Source organism: Gallinula chloropus, assembly GCF_964237585.1.
Source record: "Gallinula chloropus genome assembly, chromosome: 2".
Lineage (NCBI taxonomy): Eukaryota > Metazoa > Chordata > Aves > Gruiformes > Rallidae > Gallinula > Gallinula chloropus.
Window position 1 is genome coordinate 154,080,107 of NC_140086.1, and position 20,474 is coordinate 154,100,580.

Genomic DNA, 20,474 nt, shown 5'->3' on the forward strand with positions numbered 1-20,474 from the left:
TTAAAAAGTATTAACTTCAGCATTCTAGTAATAATATTTTGCTCCCATAGCAAAATAAGACAGCACTCTCAGTTAACTAGCTAGTATTTCCCATTCTTGCAAAATAAGGTTACTCTTTGTAAGTTCTCATTACGTATCAGGACACTGAGAGAGCAAACTCTGATGTTAACTATTGAAGAATGCAGATACTCGCTTCATGCCTCTGTCCTAAACCAGAAAATACAGTAACTAATCTGTATGTCAGCACTGAACAAATTTGTAGGTTTAATGCCTCAGTTCCTGTTAACATGCTTCTGCTGCCAACAATTTATCTCATAAACTTTGAGTACTCCAGAAAACTCACATAGTTAAGATGAAGTCATTGGGGCTTTGGTGCAGGTTATACTGATGCTAGTAAGTACTCTAAAAACTACAAAACATCCATTAAATAAATATTTTATTTATTTAAATAAATGTTTTATTTATTTAACTCTACTCATTGACAACTGGCCAATTCCCAAGTTTTTGCTCAGGTTTATGAAATCATGGGAGCCAAATAACCATTACACTTTGTTTTCAATCTTCTTCCACGAGCACTGTCAAACCACCAGTTGTCTTGTTCTCTTTCACTAGATATGCTCTGTTTTAACAAAGACTCAGTTTCAGAAATGGTATAATACATACCCTGTAATCATTCGTGTAGTCATTGAAGATATCAAATACCAAAGATGCCTCAGGAATCTGGCATTAAAGGCTAAACTATAAAGAAGCCTGCAAGAGGAAGTTCAAATAAATTGTGTCTTCCAAAACACTGTATTCACAAAATGCAACACTTCTATATGAACTTTTCTGTCAAGCATTTCTCAAATATTAACAATTCAAATTTATTTCTTCAAGTTGGAGGTTCTTATTCTAATCAAATCTGGTGAAAAACAAGCATATAAATCTCTACAACTAAAATATACATTTTCATTAATTCAGCAACAAACCACATGAGATAAACCTGAGTTTGCAGTGTCCCACAGAATTAAATGCACATTAAGTAAAAACAGCCCACACTCAAAGAGTTATTTATCAGGGATTTTTAAAAACTCTAATACAGAAAATCTCACCAACTAGCTAACAGGTCATTTCTGTGGTTCTTCTGACATTAGCAAACAGCAGTTTTTGTGAAAATATATTATGCATAGCATACAAATACAACAGCAATTGAAGAATGCCTATTAGGACAGCTGCCCATACACTAATCCATTTGTAGACAGAAAATGGTTTATACACCTGTAAAAATAAACGTGTACATTCACAAGTCATTTATATACAGGACCAACCTTAACCATGTTATTTCAGAAACGATGACAGCATGATAAACTTTTTACAGAAGTGAGAAATAAAAAGATTCCTGAATTAAAAGGTCTCCCCCAGCAGAAAGCAACACGTGACAATCATCATTGGAAACAGTTCATGTCTTCTGGGAATCCAAACAGGATTTGACTGATTAAACTGTCATTTTTCAGTCAATGAAGAACTATATTCATTTAACTATCCTTAATGCTACTTTCCTAGGTCTCCAAATTACTACTAGAATAAATAAGGTAGAAGAGATACCCAGGGTCCACATCTCACAGAGGTCAATAGCCTCTTAATATTAAAATTCCTTGAGACCATGCACACAAGAGGTGTGAGGCTGGGAAGTGGGTGCGGGTGGGTGGACAAGAAGCACTGCTGCCTGAAAAAATATTTATTATGGACCACAAGGATAAATTACAAATTGCCAGATGGCAAAAGGAAAGGAAGGACATACTTCACTAGGGAAAAAAAGTAAAGTATCAGTAATCACTTAAAAATATTTGAAAATGGTTTAAGCAGCAATTCATTTTAAGCTATTGAAACAAACTGAAAAAAAAAAACCAACCCCCAAGAAAACCTATACACCAACTCACAAATACTACACAAGTGCCATCTGCCTCCCTGTCTTGGCTTACTGGCTGCTGAAGCCCTGCAGGCTCTTTTTGCTTCCTTCATTAAAGTACAGCCTCTCTCAGACACCCACACAGCCAGTCACTTTTTCAGGCACTCATTTCACATGCCTTCCCCAAGACAATAAACTGCATGAGGACAACGTAGCAAACTCTTCAGGATCAGAAGATCCTGAAAGGATTGGATCAAGTTTCACAGGTACAAGATTTTGGGAAATAGAATGGGGACGTGCACAAGAAGGACAATATAAAACAAGCAACCTCTTGTTTGTGGTGTGTCTTGCTGAAACATCATCCCGGTTGTTTCAAAACCTTTGAATATTAATTACATAGATCACTGCCTTTAAAAAGGGTTAGGAGCTTCACATATTTCCAGTGTTGGTTGCATGTTGGTGATCATTACTAACTTTGAGTCAAATCTGAAGCAACTGTACCTAATGTCAGCTCAAGATAAGTTTTATTGTAAAATTTTAAATATGTGGAATTGTTGAAAAAAATTCAACCTGAATTTGATACATGAGAATTTTACTTCCTTCTCAAATGAGATTATTCTGATATTTGGGTGGGAATTATGCATTATCATGTGAGGAAGAGCTTATTATATATAGCTAATTTAGAATGAGGATTTGTATTTTAATGTTTAAATATCTGAATGATAGCTCAGATGTCTTGGTTTCTGTAATGAGAAATTGCCTCAGTGACCTTCAGTTTTCAGCCTGGTATTGGAAGTGAAAAGTAATTTGGCACAGTGCCGTTAGGTCTCCTAGGGCTTCCAAGTAAAAACTTGTTAATTTTACAATCATCCCTGGAAATTATGTAATAGTTTTAGCAGAAATGAACAAACATTATGGATACTGAACCTATCATAATGTAATTCATTTTTTTTCATGCTAGCAAGATTCAGCAATAATGAAGGGGAAAAAAAGGGACAAACCTTAAGAGCTTATAATAATAACCTTTGTCTAAGTTTTAGCCATTTTTATTCCATATCCGTGATTCAGGCAGTCAATTGTAGCAACTGCTCTATTTCATGGCTCAACTCCAGAATTGCTGTATGTATTCAAATTTCACATTTCCCTTCCCTGAAAATCTGGTTAAATACAAAAATGCAGATTTGGTGGAAGATGTTATCACACAGTCTACCTTGTCAATATGAAATACCTATGAAATATGAAGCAAATGAATTCATCAGTTATAAAGTTTCCATATTGTTATCAGAAAACGAACATGAAACTGCAAACTAAACACAAAAGAATGACAAAAATTGTATGTCTCTAGTTTAACCTGAGATTTAATCCACTCTCAAAGGGCTGAGAGCAGAAACTATCTACTACTCTCCCACTTCAAATACAGAAGAACTATTTTCAACCACCAAAAAGACAAGCTCCTCCAAAACTTGAAAAATGCACACCATCTCAGACACTCTATTTTTGAAGTAAAAGGTAACAACTGTAACAAATTTTGGTCTTCAGATCAAAAAAAAATTAAAACTACATAAACATGGCAAAGTGCAAGGTAAGAATTCCTGATAAACCACAGAACATTACAGGGGTAGGTTATATACCCTGAAGACAAAGCATTATCACAATCCACAAAGTTTAGAGATCAGTTAATGTAACATGAGTGTCCATAGAATTTTGATCACTTTTTCCTTTAACAAAAAACACCACAAAAATTCTAGAAATTAAAAAGATTAGACATCATTTCTTAGATTATAAAAATTTATGTAAAAATTCAGGGGGTTCATTTTCAACATTGGTGCTATTCTAAAAAGAAACTAACTGGCTACAGTTTAAACCTTGGGTTTTTATCCAGCCCATCTGGTGGTTTTGCATTTTCTTGAAAATCTCCCTGCATACCAGTAAATTCTTCATTATGAGATTATTACACACAGTTTTATATAATGGATTCATTAATAAATTTTCTGTAAATTCAATATTTGGATTTAGCACTGTAGTTTGGGAGAAGAACCATTTTCTCATTCACAACGGTATGAGAGAGTTAAATTCACTTCAGTAATTTCTATTAACTATCTATTTTAATCATACTAAATTGAATTATCTGCTCCCAAAAGCAAGTACATAACGATCATTTATTTAGAACCTTGTTTCTCTCCATGGGTATCTAATTGTCTGCAAAGGCCACATGATTTATGTGCACTTGCAGAATGTATTTTGGGCACCTCTGGTTTTAAAAAAAAAGTGTCAAATTCTTCCTGCACAATGGGACAGATTAAATGACCCATTAAGCTTAATTTAGCTGAGGCACCACTACAAGTTAATTAGTTAAAGGCAAGATTTTCAGTCTAGGTCATAAATTGGGCCCAGTTTCCCACTGAGACCATTTAAGTTAATGAAGAGAATACACTAGAATGAGAGGAGCTCATACAGTCTGTGAAAGGTCACTGCTGCCAGGGCAGCAGATTTTGACACTTCAAAACTGCAAGGTGTCACAGGTAGGAGACAGCATGCAAAGCCATCATTAAATGACCTATACTGCTCTTCAGGCTGCTTTATGCTTCTGCCTCTATTTGTACTGGACCAGGAATGCAAAGCAAAACTTGAAAATTAAAAAAAAAAAAAAAAAGAAAAAAGAAAAAACTTCACATGCAGAAATGCTGATTTTAAGAAAAACCCAATAATGTAAGATAATTACTAAAATAGGCTCACATAAAGTCTAATTCTCTTCAGCACATGTATGAAGACAGGCTGCTCATGTTACACCAGAACGCCAGTTTTCCAAACAATTTTCAGTCACAGGTTAAGAGTAGCAGTGTTATGTTAATTGAATACCAGTGATGTATGGTCAGTATGAAACTGTTAAACCAGTCCTGGATATCTATTTATAATAAGAACTACATTCCAAGACCCATGTTTTCTTTTTTTTTTTCTTTAATAACTACATTCAATAATACATACCACCTTTACAATGAAAGATGAAAGCCCCACCTCCCTGAAACAAGCACAATTCCCAAGGACTTCCATTACAAACAGGATTTTATTCTATACTCTCACCTGGCTTACTGAACATTAACTACAGCTTGTTTTTTCCCATTTTGTGTCCTGGTTGTTTTTTTTTATTTGAGCTTGAGTGCATCTTTCCAGAACATATTCAGAATCTACCAAACTTCCTAAACTCCTCCACAGTATCATCAGCCAAATCAAAGATGCTTTGAGAAGCCACAAGAAGAAAAGCATTCAGCTTTGATTGAGCGCCAGGGAGGTTCTTACCTTTTTTCCACAAAAGAAAAAAAAAAAGAAGGCTCATATCTATTAAAACAATACAGACATTTGTTGTTTCCTCCCTTCCGATGAATGACTTAACCTTAGACTAATTTTCTTTACAGTTCTTGAAAAGTTATTTTCTGTTATTTTATTTAGCAGATCCACTTTGTATATTTGCAGCCTTTATGTTTTTAATAGTCAATATTTCATATTACAATAAGCATTTTGTACGTGTGTGTTACTGGACAAATCTTAATATCTCTACTACTTATTTCTAAAATTGATAAACTCAACTACTCTGGAGCTATTAAAAAGTTAAAATTTCTAGATTGTTTTTCATTGTAAGATGCTGGGCAGAGCTTTTGTAACTCCTGAATTTATCCAGTGTGCAACTAGCTTGTTATCACAAATAATTGCAAAGATCCAATACAGCTTCTCAGAGGAAATAGATGCCATACTCATACAATTAAGTTCTGTGTGACTTCTTTATTTGTTAAACACCCTGTTCCACACAGTTCACCAGCAAACCTCATGTCAAAGCAGTGATGCATTTAAACTCAGTAATTACTATCCAAGGCAATGTACCACTTGCAACAATAAAGCAGGCATACTAATTCAACTGCTGCTATGATCTCCAGGTCTCACATCCTGCTCTAACGCAATTAGTCTACAAAGAACTAATTACCCTAATCGAGCAATCACAGTTTCACTGACATCTTACTTCCTCTAACAGCTATAAACACCAGTGGGCTAAGATAGCACCTAATTAGTTTTCTGTATCACTGTTTACAATGCAGTTTGAATTGATTATGTTTAGAACATTCCCTAAATACTTACTTTACTACCAACAACTACATACTTACACAAAACTACCTGTACCAGAACAGTGTTAAGGCTTATGGGTCTTAGTCTGATGATAAAAAGGTCAAAAAATCTTCTTCCATTCTTAGTGACATTTGTAATTTACAGTCTTTGTAAAGGAATGCTGTTCAAATGAACAAGACTTTTATGTCCACCTCAGGTGCCACAGCCCTTCCCAAAAAATAGTGTCTTTCAATAGTTAGGAATCGTCTTCAAATTGCGGAAAGAGAGATTTTGGCTAGGGGGTAGACATCCAAGTTGGTTCAGCTCACTGTGCAATCCATATTACTGAAAGTTTTAACAAGCTAGACAAACTTCTGCTAGAATCACACTTAACACTGCCTCTCAGGAGGGGGACAGAAAAACTTCAAGGATCTCTGCAAGCCCTTTGCAGTGTGTGTGATTTTTCTGATCCCAAACCAACCTGTTCTAGAGTCCTCAATGTGGTGACAGAACACTAACTTATTTGCAAGTTGCTAAACCAACCAAGAACTTACGCTTTTAGATTCAGTGATTACTCTGGAGAGAGCACAATGAACAAGACAAATAAGAAACTAACCAAATCCACTGTTTAGTTTCCCTGAAGTTATTATTTAAGTTCAGAATTTCTTTCTTACTTAGGCTGATCTTAAGAGAAAACAGAGAAAAAAAACACAGGGTAATTTACAAGTCTATCTAATAAAACCAATTTTAGTTAGACTACAGTTCAACATCACTATTATATATACTTGCCTGACTTTTGGCACCATCATTCGGTGTTGTACCATTAGCGTGTGGCAGATTGATGCCATCAGGGTAAAGACTTCTTCACTAGCTGAATCTCTCCAAACCATATTCAGAAGTGTGTTTGTCTGCTGCTTTGTATCCAATTTCTTTAGACACTCCTCAGTTATGTACTGAACTGATATTCTCCCATCACCCTACCAACATATCAAAGAAAAATTTCCTTTAAGTCTTTTTAATGACAAGTATCCCCTTTTAAAAAAATACTTCAGATTTTTACTAGAACACTGAGTTGTCTTGTACAACAATTAAAACATAACCACATACATACACCCCAGTAGCATTCTTATGAGACCTAAGAGCCAACTTAAAACCCTAGATGGGCAACTGTTGTGTTGTGCTATCTATCCTTCCACTTAGGCCAGTGGGAAAGACTTGCTTTCACATAAGCATGTTCTGTAACACTTGGATACAGTGAGGCAAGATTATTCACTGGCCTAAAATGCAAATAGTCATCTCTTCCCCACTGACATCAGTTGGCTTTGGACATGAAATCCAGAAACAGTTGTCTATTCTAAGTTCCTTTACAAACAGTATTTTCTCTTTCATAGCCCATGAGTTAAGAAACAACAAACACCTTCAGGGTGTCTAGTATCTGCTTGGGTAGTACCCCAAGCGTTTGAAGTGGAATGCTTTCTCTTGGCAAGCACTGAGTTGAGCTCAACCTTTTCTTTTCCTTACTTCATTTCGTTATCTTGGCCCCAGTAGAGCAAAGAAGCTTTGGCTCATTGAAGGACGCAAATTATCCAATGATGAAAGAAAAAAAAAAAGTCTAAGACAGGCATGCAAGAAAATATCGATTATATTACAAATTCACAGGAGAAACACAGGAAAAACATATTGCAACAAATATTTATTATTATGCATTTAATATTACGCATCAAAGCCTTGTCAGAGCAGATTTTCTTGAATGAACAGATTGCAGCAAGTTACCTATGAACACACATTGCTGCTGTTAGAATCTGCTAATATTTCCATCACATACAGTGTGTGCATGGATGGCAAATTAAGTATTTCATTCCTATTATCTTGGTAAAGACCAGGGTTATGGTAATATACTGTATCTGAAAATGCACAAGGTTGCATGTACTCACTAACAATACAGCTCCATGTAAGAGCTTACTCTAAATACTAGAGTCTTAAAAATGCTGCATCTTTCAAAGATGTACATCACCTTACAAGAAACGTAAGGAGGCATTATAAAGCCAGTATCTCTTAGAAGAGCTGGTATGCTTTTTGGTATAAGAAAATGCCAGGAAGCCTTAGAATGTCTGAGACAGAAATACATAAATTCCCAGCTCAGTGTGGGGAGGTAAAATAATCCAAGAGACTTTCTTTTTTTAATGAACCCTAAATATGGTGAAATTTCACACATTCCACAAGGAAAGACTGTACACTGGGTAAGTCCTTTGAATGGCAGTGTCTTTTAAGAGATTATATAAAGGCCAGTAAGACAACATTGAATTTACGTCTCTCCAACTTTGATTCTTCACAGTCTTGACCCAAGTGTTAGGAGATTAAAGTTAGCACAGGTTCATTTTACTGGTGGAAATTTAAATTGCAGTGAGCAGTTCTATTTATGCTACATTTTCTATACATTATTATAGAAAGCACATATTCCCCCCCTTTGAGAGCTTACAAGGTAGTCAATATATTTAAATACTGAGCTAATTCTACAATGTAAAGATTGTAGTTGAGCTTACAATATTTCCATGAGAAAAAAATGGAAGTATCAAGTTAGAAGATCAGACTGGTATGTTTCATGGTATCTTAGCATCATCCTGGGCTTAAAGTAATATAGAAAGGAACACAGTCTCTGTGAAACACAAATGTAAAGCAGAGAAGTTTCAATATTTGTTGTTAAATAAAAGCTCTGTCCTTCAGAAGACACATTACCTGTGTTTTAAGATTTCTTATTATGGTAAGGGCTTGCTTTGTTGATTTTTTTTTGTTTGTTTTAATGTAAGCAACCAGTTCCATTTGCTTACAGTGAGTAGACATCTATGTTTAAGAAGCAAACATGCTCCCTTCTACAGGTCGCTAGAGAAATACCAGACTTAGGATGTTTTTGCCTACAGTTGCTGTATTGCAGCAGCAAATCAGAAATTCTGTACTGCTTACTGGTGTAGTTGTCATTTTACTGATCTCTTCATCCTCGTCTTCAGAATCACTGTTTGCATCTTGACAATTTGAACCAGCAGTAGACACAGGCAGCTGAGAGAGAAAAGTTTGGAGCACCCTCAAATACACAAGTAGTCCTTCCTCTGAAAGGGATCCTAGAGCACATATATTGAAATAAGAGATTGTTAGCCACATCATGCTAATGTAAAATATATTTTACCAGAAATACATTATGCCAAATCTTCCCAAATTACATGTGTTTTTTACTGAAAAGGATAAGAATAGCCAGTAAAATAGATCTCTCCAATACTTGTATTCACAATCTGTCATTTTTGCTTACTAATGAGTCACACTGCAGAAATACATATTAAATATGAAAAAACCCCACTGAGTTGGTCATTTAGCTCTCTCACCCAAATACGTTTCTCCAACTGTTAAGACAAAGTAAAAAAGCCATGGAGCTTGATCGCTTCTTCTTGAACAGCCACCTTCTGCTAACAATAGTGCATTCAGAAAGAGTTCGTAAGGGAAAATGGTCTGCACATCAGCAAGCGCCGGAATGATGAAATGGAATATCTGATCTGTAAAAGGTGCTGCCAGAAACTCCTCTGTGAAGGCTGCAAAAATCTGCTGCCTGAAAATAAAAAAAACAGACTTTATAGAAAACATAGGCAGAATTTCACACAATTATATCCATGGAATAATAGCTCAAGTTTGCAAGCTTGAACACATTCACCTAAACAACTGCAAAGATGCACTCCATCCTGCGCTAATAAAGCAAGTTGCTCCTGTTTCTCAAAAATGAGCTTATACTAACTACATCCTTTTACTGATGATCCCACGTGTAATTTTACCCTTCAAAATTTTAATGAATTCATGGAAAACTATTCTGAAATTAAATTCTTTGTTTATAATATTGAAATTAAAAGTTCTGAAAGCTTTTTTTCCCAAAAAAATACACTAACACAAAATGCTGTTAGATGTGATACAACCAGGTTGATTTTTGTTCCCTCTTTCTACATACCTGACTCTCTTCTTGTAAGCTATGACTGAGTTATTTCTCTTCTTAAACCTCAGCTCCTGCGTCCAAAGTTCTTTTTAACTCTAAAATTCTTTTCATCTGTCCTTAGTTGCATGTCTAATCTAAGCTTTTCTACACCTAAACTTCTACTTACTGCAACACCTGCTATTCTGTGCTGTTTACTGCGCCCTCCAGCATTTTATTGCCTTTCTCTTAAGCACACCTGAAACTACATTGTTTCACCAATGAACAGCATTAGCAACAAATCATTACTGTTGCAAATAAATCCACAAACTGCCCTAAAAGAATAACTCAACAACAACAAACTCTGCTTCTCTCACAGTTATAAATGAGCACACAAACAGCCAATATGATCTTTATTTACCTTGCACCTTCTGGACAGGAGCTATATGTAAAGTGCAATGGCTTCAGAACATTCTCCAGAAGTATTTTTGCAATAGGAACTCGAGAAACATCAGAATACTCAATACTCGAGGGAAGCTTATTGTTAATTAACAAATAAAGCGACTTGTAGTAGCCTGCAAAAAAGAAATACCACTTTTTGAATACATTATTTTTCTTTTTTTCCTTCTAAAATGACTTACACAGTTAAAAACCCCAACATTTACCATTCATTACGTGACACTTTACTTAGGCAGACATTGTACAATAGTCTGAGTCACATTAACAGAATATACCAGGAACCTCTTTGGAAACATCACTTTATAAATAATCCTAGATAGATAATGGCATTCAGCATCAGTCTCATTTTCAAAGACCAACCACTCCTGCTGACAAAGTGAATAACACAATTCTTTAAAACAATGACCTGTGGAAAGAACGGTCTTTTCTCCTGTGAGTGACTCTAACCACATTTTTGACAGTTGTCCTTCCACCCTTTCAGAAACTCTGAATTTTCCTTTCTACTTCAAAACATGACCACATCATCTAAGTAAGAGTCCCGTTGACAGAGTGGCTCAATTCTATAAACACCTTGCCTTAGCAGGTTGAAGAACACAATTAGCATTCCCAAAACAGGGATCTCTCTGCCAGTAATAAAATGCATTATCACCCAGCCATAAAGACAAGCAGAGGGCAATCTGGTTTTGTCTCACTAAAGTACAAATGGAATCATGTGATTTCATGCTTCTTAAGCCAACTTCCTCTTGCTCAATGAACTTCTAAACTAAGACACAAGTTCCACTGCTACAGGAACCACTGTAAATGCCTATATAGTGTCAGAGGGGGACTGCCTAACTGGACATAGACCACAGCAAGTGGAACTCACCATAAAGGTGTATCGCTGACATGGCACATGAAGAAGACAAATTACATGCGGAAATATACACTAATAAAAGCTGATTAGATATTATTTGTAACTTAACCATCATAAATGATTAGGAGACAGAACATCTGTAGTCACACGTAACCACTTCTTTTTGGTTTAAGTGATCAGAAAGCTGAATTTTCTTACTAAAATTTATGATCTATCATATGTCAGTTGTGAGGAGTATTATAGTAAAAAGAACAAGGTATTAAAGTATTTTGGACAATATATTTATTACATATTAAGCAATGAAAAAACCACTAATACTTCTATGGTTGTGATTGTACCTGGCAATAAATAAATACACTACAATAGCAGTCTTTTTTCCTCGTTATGGTTTCAACATGAAGTAGTTAAAACCAAATCCTTAGTAACAGGGTAAGATAACCTAGTCCACTGAATGTATTTATAACTTACATAAAGAATTATTCCAACAACTAATTAACAAACTTTTTGTATTTTATGTCACAAAAGCTTGATTCAAGATGTTTATTTCATAATATTTTTGTCTTTTCTCCCTGCCCACAAGCCTTGCAAGCTATGGTATCAGAAAGCCAAATTATTTTTTCTCACATTCCCAGAGTAATAAAGTTTCTTCGAGACAAAACATAATTTTGGTGATAACTACATGATTCATTAACTTTTGGTATGTTTGCACAGGTGTAACTCACTGCAATTTAGCAAACAGTTTTGCTGATGACAGTAAAAGGGAAATAAAAGCTAGGTCACCATCTCTTTGCCAAGGTATCTCTGGCCTTAGCAGGATGAAAAGGTAATGCCAATTTACAATAATACTCAGAACTGCTAAACAATGCCCAACTTTTACAGAACTGAAGTTTAGATCTGCCACTCTGTGTGGTCATGTGCGTATAAACAGTTACTTGAGGTAGGTGATATTCACCTACTCTCAAAATTGGTAGTAAAAGTCTGTATAACTTGGTAGAATATTCAATTTATAAACATAATTTCCAGAGTACTTTCTCAAACAGTGATCTCATTACAAGCAAAATATTCATTCCATGTATAGGTTAGCATATGCAGCATGTAATTCATTGAGTCTGTGGTAAAGGCAGAGTGTGATTAAACGACATGGTCTTCAGATATTACATATTCTGTGCAATTTTAGAGTATTTCCCAGAACATCTAATCCCCTGCTACTCACCTTTCTGAATCATGTAGTGCAAAATTTGTTCAATTAATGATGTCACATAGCTGACATCTTGTAAAACAGGCAAATACGTATTCTCAGATGAAAATACCTCAAGCATTCTCATAGGAAGTGCAACATTCAGACTGTCATCACTGCAATTTTGCAATAGCCTATAAATGAAATGAAATCAAAATTGTTTAATGAGATATTTCTCTTATTTCACCACAGGCATATGCACACTGACTTAAAAATAAAACTACAAAAAAAAACCTTTTTCACATTCACCCTAAAAATCATTTATTTCTACCTGGCTTCCAAGTGTTCTCTGTACTTCTGCTACACCGCTTTTTTTGGCACCTTTATATTAATAATCCCTGATTTTAGGGTTTCTATGGATACGACTCTAAATCCTACTAAATTCTTGCTTTCAATGACTGAACAGTTTGGAAGTCTACTGCATGAACTGGAAGAGACACAAAGAATAATGCATGATTTTCCACCATGTATTACTACCCACATTAAAAATGAAGTCATGAAAGCCCCAGAGCGATACAGGCTGGGAACAAACGCTGGGGAACGTCATATGTATAAACTAAAACAATATGCTCTTGATTACAGGCTGAAATACTGAAAATACAACCATGCCCAGCCTTTTATCAAACTACTTACGAAACAACTACCAGGAACCACAGAAACTGTGAAGATTAAGAGCCTCTGTAGAATTAAAAGGATTTGTTATTATGAGATGTACATAGGCATAGTTGCCCCAATGATGTGCTTTCATTCCCAGCCATTCAGAAAGATGGGACCTATCACCAAAAATTACCTTACCTAAGACACTAAACAGAGAACAAGATTCTCTGACAAGACCTTTTCCGGAGATGCAGCTACAATCAAACTACCATCTCTTGCTACAATATTACAGTCACCTTTTTTAACACAGCATCAAAAGCTTCTCATGAATCTGAACTTACCCCAGGGAAACTCTTTTTTGGCTACCTGTCTCACTGTTCCCTCTCTGGGCTTTTGCAGAAAACTAAAGTAGCTCAGAAAGCAAATATAGACATCCATTATCTTCACTTCACCTTGCCTGCACAAAGAGCTTCTTCCTCCCTTCTCCCTATATTCATAGGCAGGGAGAGCTCTTCCAGTCCTTTTGCTTTCCCTTATAATCCAGGCAAGAAGGGAGAGTGGGAACACTAACAGAGCTGCACTTACAAAACTACAACTGTAGTGAAAAAGTACAATTCAATACTATGGCACCACAGCTGTGTTCCACTGTAGATCAACTTTGAAGCCCACCACTCAAGTCTTCTTTAGTATCTTTGTTATACATACAGTATACACAGTTATAAGAACACAAGGTTGAGTGACTTGAATGAAACAAGTTTCTAAAAAAAGTCTCAACATTAAAAGCTAAAAAATAATATATTTTAAGGTTCTGGAGAGTAGAACTAGTTCCTATTCATGATTAAGGACAGATATATTGTTTTCTAAAACAAGGCTCTAGCTGCCAGCTAGTCAAGTCACTTTGATAGATCTATATCCCTGTGATCCTCCCACTACAAATACTAAATGTGCTGCCGAAGCTGGTAATGTAACCGCTTACTGAGTCTTAAATACAAAATAAATCATGAGAAAAAACATTTTAAATATTCTTATTTCTAAAACAAAATATAACCAAAGCATATCCTTGGAATGTTAGACTAACTTGAATAACACTTTCTAATCACTATCAGTTCCCAATAAAACCCTGGTTTCCACAAATACTGCTAATGACCTTGCTATATGCAATGAGTTAAGAACATACTTAAGGCTGTCTCTAGGCAGGGCATCCCTGATGCACCCATTGAACTTGAAAGTCAATGGAGCTTAAGAGCATTCCACTGTTCTTACATAGGGACAAGTATCTTATACCATGGCCTACATATATATTTAACATAAGCAGTCCTCACCATAAAATAAATGTACATTTAACACTTCACCTACTGTAAAAGGAAACAAGTGCCCAACATAATTTCTGAACACTTTCTAGACAGTAGCACACAGAAAAGACTTTACCTGCAACACAGCCCCAACAGTCTTTTTATTTGGAATAAGCAAGTTAGTCTGTCTGGACCATCCAATTGCTTAACAAACTGAGAATTCTGTTTAATTAAGTTCTGACACAACCACACCTGGGAAAAGATAGGCACAAGTTTACTGTTTAAAACAACAATTTATATTAATCGCAACACAGTGATATTTCAGTCCTGTTTAGGATACCTTTGGAGGACTTAAAAAAAAACAACCCACAACATAAGACAATCAAATTCAGCTGAGAAAAAAATTGTGACACACTACAAACTACACAATTGCTAGTACTAAACTTTCAAAGTTAAAATTGAATTATACTTACAAATATCTTTGCTCTTGCAACCAACTTATGAGATTTTGTTTTAAATAGCCATAATTCTTTAATATACATTATCAATACCCACTATGAATCATGCTTACTCATACATTTGGGAAGTTTGCAATGACTTTGCAACTGATATGCCAGCATTATTGACCAATGAGGGGAAAAAAAAGCCCAAATACCTCAGTAATGACCAGAGGGCTAAGTGGAAAACATTGCTGAAAAATTAAATTGTAATAGAAGTGGATTAGTTTTAATAAATTACAGTGAATAATATACACAGGATTTTTCAAGCCTTCATTTCACAGATTTTGTGCATGTGTACATATAAATTCTAAATTTATTTTACTGAAACAAAAACCAGCCAAGTGCAGGTCAGCAAAAGCCAGAACCCTTAAATTAATTCACTGAAGATGTCAAAGCATTTTTGACACCCCTTCAAAATCATTTATAAGAAAGAGTACTTTAAAAGTCCATGAAATAAAAGCACTACGGATGAAAAAGAATGTTACAGTACTCACCAAACGCTTAGAATCCTCATTCTGTCTATAGAAAAAGAGTAACTGTCGAACTAAGAGAGTCAAATTAGCTCCATTAGCAGTAGAAAAGGTTCCTCCAGACTGGGCCAAATTAGCACAGTGATCAAATTCACTTCTTTGGATAGAGTACTTGAAAATTAAAAATAAGACACACATCAATATATCAGTAATGATTACAAGTTAAAACAGAGATGCAGGGTTTTAAAAACCTTGTTTCAGTTCCCCACCCAAAGCAACAGCAAAGTAGTGAAATGTATACAACATATTTGCTGAGATCAAAACATACATACAGTATCACAGCTACATCTGCAACTGCTTTAATTCAAGAAGTACACACTGCATCTGCTGATTTTCCAGTAAAGAATATCACATCAAACATTTTAATCTATTCAAAAAATATTAGCGAGTTTGAACGACACAGGTCTCTCACAGAATAATCTACCCAACAGCATCTTAAAAAGAACATCTTTTTGACCCAAACCACCACTTGTCATACTGGAAAAAAGCTCCACTGAAGTGTGAAAGCTGCCAATACCCAACTGTTTTCATATGCTTTGTCAGGTCAAAAAAACAGTGGGTAATCTCACTGAAGTCCACTGTCACATACAAACTTTCCAGAATAAATATCCATCTACTACAATATTGAGGTTGAAATGAAAAATGTCAAGGGGGAAAATACTTGCATTTTGTGGACACAAACAATACCCAAAGAGGTGAAATTTTTTCACTGGAATTACTTATTACTACAAAGTCCCATTTTCATCAAAACTGGTTTACATCTTTCTAAATAAATATGTATTTACTTGATGTTTTCTGTCTCTGTACCCTCTTACAAAGGACTGGATTATTATTGCATTTTTCAGCCTCCGCCTTTCTTCCTGTAAAACAAAGCAAGAAAACTGAAATCAATGTTGTGGGACAGACTCTGACTTCCTCAATTTTATCCAATATGCTTGTATTCAAAAGGATTTTTTAAAATTAAAATTAAGCTCTCATCACTAGTCAAATAGAGTGCTCAAGGCTTACATCCAATACTCACAGATCAGGAAGAAAGCTTTTTATGGTTTTAAGTGTAAATTTACCATTAAGACATTGCAAAAGAATTTTTAATAGTAAGTACGTAATGCTGCAGAAATCAAAATCAGCACATTTGCATTAGGCAAAGTCTTTATACTAATAGTTTGACGAATTCATCAATTTAATTACATTCTTTCTGCACAGAGCAGCTAACACTGAAGAGCTGCTTATATTTTCCCATTCAAATAATCTAACAGTATTACGAGGGTAGTACAGTTTTGATGGGGGGGGGGGGGGGGGGGGGAACACACACACAAAAAAAATCACTGCTGCCAAAAGGAAAATTAAGTTAATGCTTTAAGCCCAGGAGTACAATATGAAAATTAATAAAAATTCTTGCCCTCTCCTTCAACCAGACATGTAGTTGAAATTATCCCTTTACAACAGCTCACTTTCTGAACCAGCTTGCTCCAAGTACTACAGAAAGAACATCCAGTAAGTCCCCTGACAATACACCCAGCATACCCCATCAAAATAAATATCTAAGGGAAGTGGCTACTGAAATTAGGTTTCTAATAATGTCCATATAGTTTCTTATGGCATGAAAGAGAGAAGTTAATAAAATGGTTGCTCATGAAACTGGAGCTACAAAGCAGCAGCAGCTGAGGAAGGGAAAGTAGGAAGATCAAGGGTAAAAATCAGAGAAGCCTGCTTTGAGAAATTTTAACCTCACTAATCCTTGAACTATAATGAGCCCATAATTCTGAAGGTCATCAAGCAGAACATCAGAATGTTTTTATAAATTTCATTAAAATACTTCTGGGAAAGTTCACATAAGTTTTCAACTTGCAAAAACCTGATTACTAATTTTGCCATAAAAATGGCATCTTGGCTTGTATCAAAAACAGTGTGGCCAGTAGGTCTAGGGAGGTAATTGTGCCCCTCTACTCGGCATTGGTGAGGCCACACCTCAAGTGCTGTGTGCAGTTCTGGACTCCCCACCACAGAAAGGACATTGAGGTCCTCAAGCAAGTGCAGAGAAGGGCAACCAGGCTGGAGGGCAAATCATATTAGGAGCGTCTGAAGGAGCTGGGCTGTTTAGCTTGGAGAAGAGGAGGCTGAGGGGAAACCTTATCACCACCTACAACTACCTGAAGGGAGGTTGTAGAGCAATGGGTGATGGTCTCTTCAGCCAAGTGACAGGAGATAGGACAAGGGGAAATGGCATGAAGCTGTGCCAGGGCAGGTTTAGATTGGATATTAGAAAAAAAATTTTTTACTAGAAGAGTTGTCAGGGCCTGGAACAGGCTGCCCAGGGAGGTGGTTGAGTCACCTTCCCTGGATGTGTTCAAAAAAAGGGTTGATGAGGTACTTAGGGATATGGTTTAGCATAGGATGGGAATGGTTGGACTTGATGATCTTCAAAGGTCTCTTCCAGCCTTGTGATTCTGTGATAAAGGCACATCCCACTTAAGAACTTATCCTGAACTGACCAGAAACACCAGGCGAACTTGCTACTCAAGGTCTATTTTATTGTTCTTGGAAACCCTGGTTCATAAAGCAATTTCTCAGAATAGGAACATACTTGAAAGACTCCAATCACCTCTAGAGAATAGACCAAAATGAAAATTTTGGTAGGCCAAAGAGTATTTTTCTCTCAAAAGGATCTAATGGTGAAAGTGCAAAATACTCTCTTCATATCCATAATGCTTGACTGAAAAGTTCTCCTTTACTACTTTAGATACAGATTTTATCCTAGAATACGTAATTATCAACTAGCAGCCTGTAGTTACAAAGGTTTTAAGTCTGAGGTCACTGTTAAGATTCTGCTACAGGTATTTTTTTGAAAGCCATAGCTGATTTTATTCTCAGAGGAGCAATTCATGTTGTGAGAATCCAATATATGCCACAGAAAATCACCATGTGCATGTGAGTACATATACAGAGATGAGGATATGACTCTGCATCAGCTTCACAGAAGAGAGAATTAAACAACCAATTATTGGGCTATTTCAACGTATGGCAAAAAATTTATGAAGTGCAAAAAAGACTTTTCATATACATTGATAAGGACTTACTGGTCATAGTTTTTGATTCGTAACACAGCACATAACACAGTTAGATTTCAACTAACTGGTGAAATCATGGTAACTTCATACTTAAGTGGTCTCTAATTATATATCCAGGTTGGAAAGAAAAGGAAAAAAAAAAAAAAAGAGCCGAAATTGTCCTCAGAAACAGAGGAGGAGCCACTGCAGAACCTGCATGAGATCTAGCAGAGTTCAAACAAATCCTTAAGGGAGAAACAGCTCTGCTTTCTTAATTAACATGGAAACGACAGTTACACTTTTACAACAATTTTTAAGACCAAAATTGCTTCTACTCGTATCAGAGGAAAAAAAAGATGACAAAGTTAATATACTCACTTTAATTCCACATTACTAAATTTTGTTTTCATACTGCCACATACATTAATGTTTTAAAACTAGTATTTTTCATTTTAAGGTCTATTCCTCCTTTGCATTATTCCGGAATTAATTATTAATTAAGCTTTGATCTCAAACCAGTGTTAAGACTTCCTAAAGCCTCACACATCAGCCTCACAACTGATTCTCACTGCTCCTCGATTATAAGGTGATTTCAAAGCACTTTGGGATGCATTCCTAGTTCTGATTCTACTTCCACAAAACTCAGGGACTCATTGGGGAACTAAATTACTGAAGGTCATCTAAGGAACCATAGCAGAACCAAGAGCAGAAGAAAGTTTGCTGAGATCAACCCATAGTCACAGATTACAGACAAAGCAAAAAATGCAATTTACTGTCCAAATACCCATCTTTTCTCAACAAAGACTATAAGCACAAAGATCAAATGAGCACCAAAATAAAAGGAAAGCAGTACATCCTTAACTATCTTCTTTTGAGATGAAAATACTTCTGGGAAGCATATTAAAAGCAGTCAGTTTGTCAATTCTAGAGCTTTCAAACGGCAACAGAACATTTCTGAACTAAGTATGACTGCAGCAGCAGAATAAAGTACTTTGCACTGTAAATGTTACTACACCAAAGAAAAATCCAGCATGTATGCAAACGCTTACAGTCTACTTTACCTCTCGTTTTCTCCTTTCTTCCTGAGTACGATGCAGGAGAGAAGCCTTTTCTTCCTACAAAGCACAAATAAAGATTCAATTGTATCTTCATTCTAACACTATTCAAATATGCTCATGATATTTAATCTAGACTCCACTTTAAGGAGCACAGCCCTCAGAAGCATAGCGATGGAGGGAAGCAAGACAAAAAAGCCAAGGGACAGACCAACAGCAGCAAACTGTCCTGATCCCTACCAAGGTTCATGTTTTCAGCATCCCAATAATCTAGGCAAGCATCACCCATTTACAATGGGAGAGCTGAAACATAATGGGGTCCCATTCCTGCACCAAATGTTTTTTGAGTACTTTCATTGCTTGAAGCATATTTAAGTCACTGGCCCAGGTGCATACTGCAAGTTGTGGCATGTTCAAAGTCATCACATACTACTGTTCCAAAGCCCCATGCTTTTGTCTAACTTGCAAGAAAGCATTAAGCTCTTGTATTTACTTATCCTTTTCCTCAAAACCTGTCTGGAAAAAATGTCAAAATATCCTTACATAACAAATGGTAGGAATTTTTTCTTTTGAAATTTTGACCTCTTCACCCAAATTGAGGCTACAACCCAATACTTTCAGGACAGTGATCATTCCAATGGAGAAAACAAGTGAAGAATACTGAAGTATTCATGAGGTTTCTGAAGGACAATAGCATTACAATAAAAACCCGTGCATTAGTTTTTACACCAAAACCTTAAATCAGTACACACAGATAACAAAATATAAATAAAGCTTTATTTGCAAGAATCTCTTCCTGCATGGTTCTGAGTAACAAGGAAATAGAGAAAATAATTTATTTTTGATGCAGAGCATTCAGCTCCCACTACAGACAGGAAGAGTTCAAAGTACCCCGGCACCTTTTCAAATCCAGTCTAAAACAGACAATAGATTTAAGGAAACTATTGTCTTTTTTTGCTTCTACAACACAAGTAA

At 35.8% G+C, this 20,474-nt stretch overlaps 1 protein-coding gene across 1 annotated transcript in view; it reads right to left on the minus strand.

The window, feature by feature from the left end:
• Window positions 1-20,474, minus strand: part of UBE3C (ubiquitin protein ligase E3C) — a gene marked incomplete at its 5' end in the record, with an annotated part of 76,117 nt that overhangs the window by 46,376 nt on the left and 9,267 nt on the right. The window contains 10 exons of the mRNA XM_084279721.1: window positions 664-750; window positions 6,773-6,960; window positions 8,945-9,099; window positions 9,358-9,578; window positions 10,351-10,504; window positions 12,455-12,612; window positions 14,504-14,619; window positions 15,362-15,508; window positions 16,183-16,257; window positions 19,506-19,559. Of these exons, the coding sequence (XP_084135847.1) occupies window positions 664-750; window positions 6,773-6,960; window positions 8,945-9,099; window positions 9,358-9,578; window positions 10,351-10,504; window positions 12,455-12,612; window positions 14,504-14,619; window positions 15,362-15,508; window positions 16,183-16,257; window positions 19,506-19,559 (1,355 nt within the window). The remainder of the gene's footprint in view (window positions 1-663; window positions 751-6,772; window positions 6,961-8,944; window positions 9,100-9,357; window positions 9,579-10,350; window positions 10,505-12,454; window positions 12,613-14,503; window positions 14,620-15,361; window positions 15,509-16,182; window positions 16,258-19,505; window positions 19,560-20,474) is intronic.